Source organism: Piliocolobus tephrosceles, chromosome 6 (assembly GCF_002776525.5).
Source record: "Piliocolobus tephrosceles isolate RC106 chromosome 6, ASM277652v3, whole genome shotgun sequence".
Taxonomy (NCBI): Eukaryota; Metazoa; Chordata; class Mammalia; order Primates; family Cercopithecidae; genus Piliocolobus; species Piliocolobus tephrosceles.
The window spans coordinates 31,490,386-31,502,710 of NC_045439.1; the positions used below are offsets into that span (position 1 = coordinate 31,490,386).

At 40.7% G+C, this 12,325-nt stretch overlaps 1 protein-coding gene across 9 annotated transcripts in view; it reads left to right on the forward strand.

Moving 5' to 3' along the window:
• Positions 1-1,194: 1,194 nt before the first annotated feature.
• Positions 1,195-12,325, forward strand: part of MLH3 (mutL homolog 3) — a 38,329-nt gene continuing 27,198 nt past the window's right edge. For 5 of the 9 annotated variants that reach the window (XR_002724834.3, XM_023184125.2, XM_023184154.3 and 2 more), the window contains exons 1-4: positions 1,195-1,353; positions 3,028-6,379; positions 10,292-10,390; positions 11,071-11,156. Coding sequence is in view for 8 of the 9 variants with exons in the window: in XM_023184125.2 (XP_023039893.2) it covers positions 3,091-6,379; positions 10,292-10,390; positions 11,071-11,156 (3,474 nt within the window). In the remaining variant the exon portion in view is untranslated. The remainder of the gene's footprint in view (positions 1,354-3,027; positions 6,380-10,291; positions 10,391-11,070; positions 11,157-12,325) is intronic. The other 4 variants (XM_023184146.3, XM_023184171.3, XM_023184131.3 and 1 more) reach the window with 3 other exon arrangements.

Consider the following 12,325-nt stretch of genomic DNA (forward strand, 5'->3'; position numbering starts at 1 on the left):
TGTGAAAATGGCCATCTACAACCCAAGGAGAGGCGTCAGAAGAAATCATTGCTGCCAACACCTTGATCTCAGACTTCCAGTCTCTAGACCTCAGAGGAAATAGACTGCTGCTGCTTAAGTTACTCAGTCTGAGGTATTTTGTTATGGCAGCCCTAGCTATAGTAATAATCATAAACAGTTATCAGGATTTTGCTTAATCAGCCCTAGAAGACTGGTTGGTTGGGTTTGGTTAGTCACTAAACTAGTATATATCAAATGCTTACCAGGTCTGACAAATTTGTTGTAAATTCCACTTTAAATAAATTCTCAATGAAAATGAGATAGAAAGCAAAAACTAAGGACTGGTTAACAATTTCAAAACACTTTATTCTCACAGCATTCTCAGAGTTCTGCTCTCCTTTAGTTATAAAAGAAGCTGTGGTGGCATTGGGGAGATTCAAGTCAGTGAAGAGAGTCTTGGTGTTGTCGTCTGTAAATTAAGAGTTGAGCAAAGGCCGGGTGTGGTGGCTCACACCTGTAATCCCAACACTTTGGGAGGCCAAGGCGGGCAGATTACCTGAGGTCGGGAGTTTAAGACCAGCCTGACCAACATGGAGAAATCCCAGGCTCTATGCAAAATACAAAATTAGCCGAGCGTGGTGGCGCATGGCTGTAATCCCAGCTACTCGGGGAGGCTGAGGCAGGAGAATCTCTTGAACACAGGAGGCGGAGGAGGTTGTGGTGAGCTGAGATCACGCCATTGAACTCCAGCCTGGGCAACAGCCTCCGTCTCAAAAAAAAAAAAAGAGTTGAGTTAGACAGTTTCTCAATCTTTTCCAGCTCCAAATGCTATAATTCTAAGATGGAAGCCTCTGGAATTATTCATTCATTCAGTGCCTACCATAAGCCAGGCACTGCTCTTAGTAACTGGGATACAGCAGTAAACAAAATATATAAACTCCTTACCTTCACATAGCTTACATTCTAGGGAGAGAAGACAATAAGCAAACATAAAATATATATTGAATTAAACTGTAGTTAAGAGCAAAGGTGAAAATGAGAAAAAAAGGAAAGGGAACACACGGGAAAAAAAAAAAAACATAAAAACAAAAGTAAAAGTTACGACATAGTCTTTCACACCATGCCAAAAGGAGATAAGGATTGAGACTGTAGGTACCCGTTCACTGAACCCTGGGATGCGGATCCCTGTGGGGAAACACCTGATGCGCATGCGCACTGGTGTGTCGTGACCTGGCGCGCCCCCTCCGAAGCGCATGCTCGTGGACTCGCACGTGCACGAGCCTCAAGACCCAAGGTGCGCGCGTCGGCGTCCCGGGTGGTTGGTGTCCGAGAATTGGTTAAGCGGGACTCAAGGTGACTCTGGGGGAAGCACGCGACGAAAAGATGTTGCCGGGGGCTCTTCTAACACCAGAAGGGCCTGATGATGGCTGCGCGCAGCTTTCGGAGCCGGATGCGCTAGGACCCCGGAGGCCCGGCGGCCTGGCGGCAGGGCGGGCCCGGTTTGGGGACAAGGACGGGGCTGGCTGGGGAGGGGCTGGGCCTGGCGGGAAGGCGGCGCTGCCCTGGACGCGGCCCGCGCGGCGCTCCCAGGCCCCCGGGCCCTGGATCCAGGCCCGTGCGTTCCGTCAGTCCCAGGCGCTGGGAGGCGTCATAAGGAAATCGTTGGGTTTACATTAATCGGAATACTTGTTAAACGTTTGCCCCTCACTTGCTGCAGGCTGCGAAGTGCATTTGCTTAGAAAGCAGCAGAAGTTCTGCAGTTAGAGCCCTGATTTTCCCGAGTTTGGAAAACCAACCCCATCGCCTACAGGGGGCTCCCCCATGCGGCTCTCACTGATGGAGAAGAGGGGGAGACCTTTAATGGCACTAGAATCTTAGGGTTTGGGTTTTTTAAGTGTTTTTTGGTTTTGTGCTTTTACTTGCAGGAAAACTTAAAATCAAATTCAGGCAGCCCCATGCCATCATTATTATTACCAAGGTAGTTTATGCCCGTCTGTAAAGACCAAAAGAATATTAATAATAATGACCTTCTGGCCGGGCGCGGTGGCTCACACCTGTAATCCCAGCACTTTGGGAGGCCAAGGCGGGAGGATCACGTGAGTTCAGGAGTTTGAGACCAGGCTGGTCAACATGGTGAAACCCCATCTCTACATAAAAGACAAAAATTAGCCAGGCGTGGTGGTGCGCGCCTGTAATCCCAGCTACTGGAGAGGCTGAGGCTGGAGGATTGCTTGAGCCCAGGAGGTGCAGGCTGCAGTGCCGAGATTGTGTCATTGCACTCCAGCCTGGGTGACAGAGCAAGACCCTGTTTCAGAAAAGAATAATAACGACCTTCTAAAAACATCAGAGTAATACATGAACAGGATTTAACAATCGAATGGCAAAGAAAGGTTTATATGAAAAGGAATTTTCCTGCTTTATCTTTCCCCATTCCCAGCCTCTTTCCCTGAGGTGACTATACTTAACCATAATAATAATAATCTCTTAATGCCCCCAATTTCTCTTTGATTACAATATGATTCTTAAAATTTCTTCCTGTTGCTTCACCTTATTGCAATGTCTTAGCAATTCATTATAAGTATTTTTCTAAAAGTCATGGTTATTGTGTAATGTATAAATGTTATGAAACTAGCTTGGACATTTTTGTCATGAATAATTTCTATCTAATGTTCCTTAGCTGTATTTAATTTAGGCATCTGTTTTTGGTGAAGTGGTTAGAATTTTGAATACTGTCTTTACCGGTCAACTTCAAGTGTAATTATGATTTCACTTTAGGACATGTGGGATTTAGAAAGGAGCATTGAAAATTATGAAATTATGAATGTTTCTTTGGATGTTAATTCATTGCACCAAGCATGAGCTGTGCCTAGAGATCAGTGGTATAACTTTGTTTTGCTTTGTTTCACAATTTGGTTTAATAAGAGCGATTTCATTTACCTCAAATGCTATTTCTTCATAATGCTTGAAAGAAATGTGTAATGCTGAAGCTTTGATTATGTGTATGTGTGTGGTTTTTTTCTCTTATAGGCAATTATTTCCAGTCAGAGAAGGAAACCAGTGCCTGGCATTCTCACCATCTTTCTACCTACCATGATCAAGTGCTTGTCAGTTGAAGTACAAGCCAAATTGCGTTCTGGTTTGGCCATAAGCTCCTTGGGCCAATGTGTTGAGGAACTTGCCCTCAACAGTATTGATGCTGAAGCAAAATGTGTGGCTGTCAGGGTGAATATGGAAACCTTCCAAGTTCAAGTGATAGACAATGGATTTGGGATGGGGAGTGATGATGTAGAGAAAGTGGGAAATCGTTATTTCACCAGTAAATGCCACTCGGTACAGGACTTGGAGAATCCAAGGTTTTATGGTTTCCGAGGAGAGGCCTTGGCAAATATTGCTGACATGGCCAGCGCTGTGGAAATTTCATCCAAGAAAAACAGGACAATGAAAACTTTTGTGAAACTGTTTCAGAGTGGAAAAGCCCTGAAAGCTTGTGAAGCTGATGTGACTAGACCAAGCGCTGGGACCACTGTAACAGTGTATAACCTATTTTATCAGCTACCTGTAAGGAGGAAATGCATGGACCCTAGACTGGAGTTTGAGAAGGTTAGGCAGAGGATAGAAGCTCTCTCACTTATGCACCCCTCCATCTCTTTCTCTTTGAGAAATGATGTTTCTGGTTCCATGGTTCTTCAGCTCCCTAAAACCAAAGACGTATGTTCCCGATTTTGTCAAATTTATGGATTGGGAAAGTCCCAAAAGCTGAGAGAAATAAGTTTTAAATATAAACAGTTTGAGCTTAGTGGCTATATCAGCTCTGAAGCACATTACAATAAGAATATGCAGTTTTTGTTTGTGAACAAAAGACTAGTTTTAAGGACAAAGCTACATAAACTCGTTGACTTTTTATTAAGGAAAGAAAGTATTATATGCAAGCCAAAGAACGGTTCCACCAGTAGGCAAATGAATTCAAGTCTTCGGCACCGGTCTACCCCAGAACTCTATGGCATATATGTAATTAATGTGCAGTGCCAATTCTGTGAGTATGATGTGTGCATGGAGCCAGCCAAAACTCTGATTGAGTTTCAGAACTGGGACACTCTCTTGTTTTGCATTCAGGAAGGAGTGAAAATGTTTTTAAAGCAAGAAAAATTATTTGTGGAATTATCAGGTGAGGATATTAAGGAATTTAGTGAAGATAATGGTTTTAATTTATTTGATGCTACTCTTCAGAAGCGTGTGACTTCCGATGAGAGGAGTAACCAGGGCAGTTTCCAGGAAGCATGTAATAATATTTTAGATTCCTATGAGATGTTTAATTTGCAATCAAAAGCTGTGAAAAGAAAAGCTACTGCAGAAGACATAAGCACACAGAATTCTAGGGATTTAGAAGCTATCAGAAAAAATACAAATGATGCATTTTTATACATTTATGAATCAGGTGGTCCAGGCCATAGCAAAATGACAGAGCCATCTTTACAAAACAAAGACAGCTCTTGCTCAGAATCAAAGATGTTAGGACAAGAGACAATTGTAGCATCAGAAGCAGGAGAAAATGAGAAACATAAAAAATCTTGCCTGGAACATAGCTCTTTAGAAAACCCATGTGGAACCAGTTCAGAAATGTTTTTAAGCCCTTTTCAGACACCATGTCACTTTGAAAAGAGTGGGGAGGATCTAGAAATATGGAAAGAAAGTACTACTGTTAATGACATGGCTGCCAACATCATGAAAAATAATAGAATTCAGAATCAACCAGAGAGATTTAAAGATGCTACTGAAGTGGGATGCCAGCCTCTGCCTTTTGCGACAACATTATTGGGAGTACACAGTGCTCAGACAGAGAGGGAGAAAAAAAAAGTGCCTAGCAATTGTGGAAGAAGAAATGTTTTTAGTTACGGACGAGTTAAATTATGTTCCACTGGCTTTATAACTCATATAGTACAAAATGAGAAAACTAAATCAACTGAAACAGAACATGCATTTAAAAATTATGTTAGACCTGGTCCCACACGTGCCCAAGAAACATTTGGAAATAGAACATGTCATTCAGCTGAAACTCTAGACCTCAAAGATTTAGCCGGCACTTTGAGTAAAGAATCTGGTCAATTGCCCAACAAAAAAATTTGCAGAACAAATGTAAGTTGTGGGCTAGAGAATGAACCTACAGCAACTTATGCAAAGTTTTCTACTTTTCAGGAAGATAGCAAAAAATCACAAACAGGTTGCATATTATCTGATATATCCCCCGCTTTCCCCTGGTATAGACACGTTTCAAATGATATCAAGAAAACAGATAAATTAATTGTTTCCTCCAAACCAATCGTCCGTAAGAAGCTAAGCTTGAGTTCACAGCTAGGATCTTTAGAGAAGTTTAAGAGGCAATATGGGAGGGTTGAAAATCCTCTGGATACAGAAGTAGAGGAAAGTAACGGAGTCACTACCAATCTCAGTCCTCAAGTTGAACCTGACATTCTGCTGAAGAACAAGAACCGCTTAGACAACTCTGATGTTTGTAAAATCACTACTATGAAGCATAGTGATTCAGATAGTAGTTGCCAACCAGCAAGCCACATCCTTGACTCAGAGAAGTTTCCATTCTCCAAGGATGAAGATTGTTTAGAACAACAGATGCCTAGTTTGAGAGAAAGCCCCATGACCCTGAAGGAGTTATCTCTCTTTAATAGAAAACCTTTGGACTTTGAGAAGTCATCTGAATCACTAGCCTCTAAATTATCCAAACGGAAGGGTTCTGAAAGAGAAACTCAAGCAATGGAGATGATGAGTCATTTTAATGAACTTCCAAATTCAGATTCCAGTAGGAAAGAGAGCAAGTTGTGCAGTGTGTTAACACAAGATTTTTGTATGTTATTTAAAAATGAACATGAAAAAACAGAGAATGGTGTCATCCCAACATCAGATTCTGCCACACAGGATAATTCCTTTAATAAAAATAGTAAAACACATTCTAACAGCAATACAACAGAGAACTGTGTGATATCAGAAACTCCTTTGGTATTGCCCTATGATAATTCTAAAGTTACCAGTAAATATTCAGATGTTCTTATCAGAGCTTCAGAACAACACACAGGAAGTCCGGACTCTCCCAGTGGAATGTTAATGAATCTGGTAGAAGATGCCACAGGTGACCAAAATGGAATTTGTTTTCAAAGTGAGGAATCTAAAGCAAGAGCCTGTTCTGAAACGGAAGAGTCAAACACATGTCGCTCGAATTGGCAGCAGCATTTCGATGTAGCCCTGGGGAGAATGGTTTATGTCAACAGAATGACTGGACTCAGCACATTCATTGCCCCAACTGAGGACATTCAGGCTGCTTGTACTAAAGACCTGACAACTGTGGCTGTGGATGTCATACTTGAGAATGGTAAGTATGTACTGTTCATGCGCATGAGATGCTTTTGAAAATGGAAATGCTGGACAAGGAGTAAGATCCTCATTATCCAAAGAGATTATCTCAACAGATAGAACATTTTGAAGACCACTTATAAAACATACGTTGTATTTTCATGCTATATGAAGATTATCTACGTCCAACACTAGTTTTTTTTTTCTTTTTTTTCTTTTTGAGACGGTGTCTTGCTCTGTCACCCAGGCTGGAGTGCAGTGGTGCCACCTCGGCTCACTGAAACCTCTGCCCCCACCCCCGGTTCAAGTGATTCTCCTGCCTCAGTCTCCCATGTAACTTGGATTACAAGAGTGTACCACCATGCCCAGCTACATTTTTTTATTTTTAGTAGAGACAGGATTTTACCATGTTGGCCAGGCTGGTCTCAAACTCCTGGCCTCAAATGATCCACCCGCCTCAGCCTCCCAAAGTGCTGGGATTATAGGTGTGAGCCACTGCACCCAGCCTCTATGTCCAACACTATTTAAATGGAGAATACAGTTAAAAGATGTCAGTGTGTGTATGTGTAAGAAAGGGGGTGATGGGTATATATCTAGAATAACAATAAAAAAGGGGGTGAGACTGTCCAATTTTAATGAAATGATACTATTAATAGTTGGGAAGATCCACAGTACTTTCCTACCTTGTTTTCCCTTCCTGTCAAATGCCCAACTTTCCTAGAAACTTGTCTTTAAAGGTGCCTGCGGTGTCAGCATGGTATTTTACTGGAACTTTCTCTGCATGGCTTCCAGGTTAAGGGCCAGAATGATTCTGTAATCATCCTAGGTTTTCCAGTAAAATCTGTGGCTTAGTACAGTACTACATTTATGAGCTTTTTCTTTCTGGAAAGTAGGACTTGTGCATGAATTTTCAAAATATAGGTCAAGTGTGTACTTTCATGACTATACTTTTCAAGTGTACTTTATTGTAATGCATATGGTAAAATCTCCTTGATCTCTTTATGTTACAAGTAGCTGTTATTCAGGAAGACAATGATATGGCATTTATTTATTTATTTATTTGAGACAGAGTTTCACTCTTGTTGCCCAGGTTGGAGCATAGTGGCATAATCCTGGCTCATTGCAACCTCCGCCTCCCAGGTTCAAGCAATCCTCCTGCCTTAGCCTCCCAAGTAGCTGGGATTACAGGCATCTGCCACCACACCCGGCTAATTTTTTGTATTTTTGTAGAGACGGGGTTTCACCATGTTGGCCAGGCTTCTCTCAAACTCCTGACCTCAGGTGATCCACCTGCCTCGGCCTCCCAAAGTGGTGGGATTATAGGTGTGAGCCACTGTACCCAGCCAATATAGCTTTTAGATCATACCACAGGGCTACATTTGAGCCTGCACTAGGACTCTGGGTTCACAGTCCACATTTAAAGTGATACTGCTTTGGCAGTGTGTTGGGAGCCAGATGTTGGGAGGTGATAAACCTGATTTCCATCTGGCTATCATCTTGGCTTTGTACTAGGAGGATAAACATTACATCTGTATCCATATTAAAAATTTTGAATGCTGCAGAAGAATGGAACATGTATAAATGTAGTTATAAGTCAATTTCTAATTTCTCCTGACCATGAGTACCTCTAGCAGGAAGCTGTGATTTCTTTAAGGTTAAATGAGACCTTTACTTTTCAGTGGTTTTCTGTTTTTTCCTTATGAAAAAAAAAATCACTGTAGTAACTTCAGTAGTATTTCATAGTATTTTGTAGTGTTCATTAGGAGAAAACTATTTCTTTCACTGTTGTTCCTGAGACTATCAAGTTGCGCTTAAAGCCACTTTATGTGCTTTTCAATCTATGTGGTTTTATGTCTGACTTATATTGAAGGCTTATCAGAGGTAAATCTACAGCACTGACACCTTATCTTCCTGAAATGCAACTGCTTCTGATATGGTGCCAAAAAATAACTGGATTACATTATACTGTGAGATAGCTGTTGCTAAAAGAAAGGGGGAAATCTTAGCTGCCATACTCAACATAAATATCTCTTCCCTTCGAATCTAGATGTTTAAAACACTTTAACCTACTTAACATTCTGGATTAGCATACTTTTTTATGAACTTTTGAAAGCCATGTTAACTCATAGTTTCCTAATGAAAAATATTTTTGGTATAGAAAGAAGTTCCATGAACAGATGGCTCCTCAGTACCCTGCTACCTTTCTGGAAATGGCCGATATACATCATGACATTAGGACATTGTCAAACTTTACATAAAAGTGTTACATGAGATAAATTGTTAAAAGATAATTTTTTTTTTTTTTTTGAGACGGAGTTTTGCTCTTGTTGCTCAGGATAAAGTGAAATGGTGCGATCTCGCCTCACTGCAATCTCTGCCTTCTGAGTTCAAGCAATTCTCCTGCCTCAGCCTCCTGAATAGCTGGGATTACAGGAATGCGCCACCACGCCTGGCTAATTTTGTATTTTTAGTAGAGATGGGATTTCTCCATGTTGGTCAAACTGGTCTCAAACTCCCAACCTCAGGTGATCTGCCCGCGTCAGCCTCCCAAAGTGCTGGGATTACAGGCATGAGCCACTGGCCTAAAAGATAAATTTTAGTGTACAGAAAAGAGGATCTATAAAGGTGATTTTGAGTAGTAGTGTCAAGTCCCCAAGCCTTGGTAATTTTTTCTTTAAAATGTATTTAATGCAGTTCTTTCTGTTAGTAGTTATAAACCTTATTTCAATTCATTATCTTAATTTTATCATTCTTAACCTCTCTAGGTTTAGTCCAACGGATTTATCTCTCATGTTTTCCTCCTGTTCTAAAGCTGTCAAATTCAGCATTGTTTCTAAAACTCAAATCTTATTATCCTTCATGGAGAAGAACAGCATTTGGGCCAGATCTTACTAGACTCTGGAGTTTGAATTGAGAACCTTTCATTTGTCCACCTGTTCACTTTTTCATGAAACATTTGTTGATCATCCACACTGTGCTAGATGCTGTCACATTGCAGGTTAACTGACTTTGCTTTCAGGAGTTCACAGGACTATTAGGGAAGATAGCTATCTAAACATAGTTGTATTATTTATAATGAGACAAATGTTAGGATAGAGACATACATTGGAGATAAGAGACATAAGTTGGAGATCTGTGAAGGTTGCACCAAGGTATAGGTGACAATTAAGTACTGCTGTATGTTTAACACAGGGCTTCGCTGGATCATTTTTTGTCGTAGTGTTTGCCCTATGCATTGTAGGATATTTAGCAGCATCCGTGGCCTTTATCTGCTAGATGCTAGTAGAATGTAGAACCCTTTACTTAAGTTGTGACAATGAAAAGTGTCTCAAGCCAGGCACGGTGGCTCACGCCTGTAATGCCATCACTTTGGCAGGCCGAGGCGGGCGGATCACAAGGTCAAGAGTTTGAGACCAGCCCGGCCAATATGGTGAAACCCCATCTCTACTAAAAATACAAAAAAATTAGCCAGGTGTGGTGACACATGCCTGTAATCCCAGCTACTTGGGAGGCTGAGGCAGGACAATTACTTGAACCCAGGAGGCGGAGCTTGCAGTAAGCTGAGATCATACCACTGCACTCCAGCCCGGGTGACAGAGCAAGACTCCATCTCCAAAAAAAAAAGAAAAGTGTCTCGAGACATTGCTGATGTCCCGTCGTGCAAAATGGCCCCCCATTGAGAATCACAGTGACCTATTCTAGGCCTTCATTCTGCCTGGTATGAATGGATAATGGAATTAAGCATTAATATAGAGTCCTATATTGACAGCATAATTTCATTAAAGGATTTCTGATTCTCAATCTGGTGTTTAGTAGTCTGCTTTATGTCTTGATTCAGTTTATGCAGAAAGAGGTTTTATGTGATTAAATTTTTAAAGAGTTTACTTGTATTTTAAGTTCACATTTCTAGGTTTTTCTTTCTTATATTTAGGGTCTCAGTACAGGTGTCATCCTTTTAGAAGCGACCTTGTTCTTCCTTTCCTTCCGGGAGCTCGAGCAGAGAGGACTGTGATGAGACAGGATAACAGAGGTAGGGGTGGCAGAGACTGCTGGGGCACCCAGTACACATCGTACCACCTAACTCAAAAAACAAAGCAGGCTTGCATTAAGCTTGATCAGTGCCAGCTGTGCTGTACTGGAATCAGGAATTCCCCATGGCGCTATTTAACAGTGGAACTAATTAATTTAGTGCATGCATTTAGATCAGAAATTACTATTCCAGACTTGAGGTCAATATTTGCTGATTATGCATAGTCTGTGGTGTCTTGTAATTAGGGGACATGTTTCTTATTTTTAAAAAGGCTGGACTTACCCTCCAAGTTGCTGCAGTTTTATGTAAGCAAAACTCTTCAAAAAAAAGCTACAGACATCAATTTTTTGCATTTGTTTAAAAATAGATAAGGTATATTTTATTTAAAGGCAGTAAGGCTACAAATTTGAGCCATAGCTTCTCTGTCAGTATTCCAAAATATATCTTGTAAACAGTTTGGAGAAAAGTTGTAATGCCAGAAGATACAGTCACCAACTCTAGTTTAAAAAGTAACAGATCAAAATAATTTAGAGATATACCAAACACTGAACATTTGTAGAATATAGAAACAATGTATGTGATCTTTGGTCTTGAGGCTACAGCTCACCAAACAGGAAATGCCATTCCTTCCTTTCCCTGTGGTTCTGGATGCCAACTTTACCTGTTCCCTTTTGCCCTAGATACTGTGGATGATACCGTTAGTAGCGAATCGCTTCAGTCTTTGTTCTCAGAATGGGACAATCCAGTATTTGCCCGTTATCCAGAGGTGGGTCTGTAGGAGTTTTTCTTTGTCTTTTTTTTTTTTTTTTTTATTGTTTTTATTTTGAGATGGAGTTTCACTCTTGTTGCCCAGACTGAAATGCAATGGCACGATCTCGGCTCATGTAACCTCTGCTTCCCAGGTTCAAGCAATTCTCCTGCCTCAGTCTCCCAAGTAGCTGGGATTACAGGCACCTGCTACCACGCCAGCTAATTTTGTATTTTTAGTAGAGATGGGGTTTCTCCATCTTGGTCAGGCTGGTCTCTAACTCCCAACCTCAGGTGATCTGCCCAACTCGGCCTCCCAAAGTGCTGGGATTACAGGTGTGAGCCATCACTCCTGGCCTTTCTTTGCCTGTTATTTTAAACTTTGAGTTTCAAGATGGGTACAGTGGCATGCACTTATAGTCTCAGCTACTCAGGAGGCTGAGGTGGGAGGATCACTTGAGACCAGGAGTTCAAGGCTATATAGTGTGCTGATTGTGCCTGTGACTAGGCACTGCACTATAGCCTGGGCAACATAGTGAGACTCCATCTCTTAAAAAATAAGTAAATTAATTAAAAATAAAATTTGAATTTTATTTAAGCTGGGTATGCCATGCAAGACTATACTAATTTGTAATTATGATTGGAAACTGGGCATATTTCCAAATAATTTATTTGGAAGTTACTGTTTAATGTATAGAGGAGAAATAAAATTTATAGCATTTTGGGAGCTTGGGCATTTTGGATTAAACATGTATAATCAATGTAAGAACAGCAAATGTGTTTACCACTCTCAGAAACCCTGACTTGTAGCTTTGGCACAATATTCAGGGTGGTGATAATAAAATTGTTATCATTAGATAAAGCCACACATCTTCTACTGGAGGAACAGTTCCTCATTGGCCCTGGGTGGATGTTCTCTCTTCGGTGTATTTTCACAGAATGTACTGTGCATGTTATAAACAGGTTGTATAATAGATGAGCATTTGTTTACCAATTCTTTCCTCAATATATCATTTGAGGACTTGATCATAGAACATAGACAAATTGTTGTTCTGAAACTATTTTTGTTTTGTCATTAATTTTATTTATAAGCAAAAATTGTTACATGAAGTCTTACATAAGACTTGTTTTTCACAGATTCTTTTGAATTTTTTTTTTTTTTTTTTTTTTTTTTTTTTTTTTTTTTTG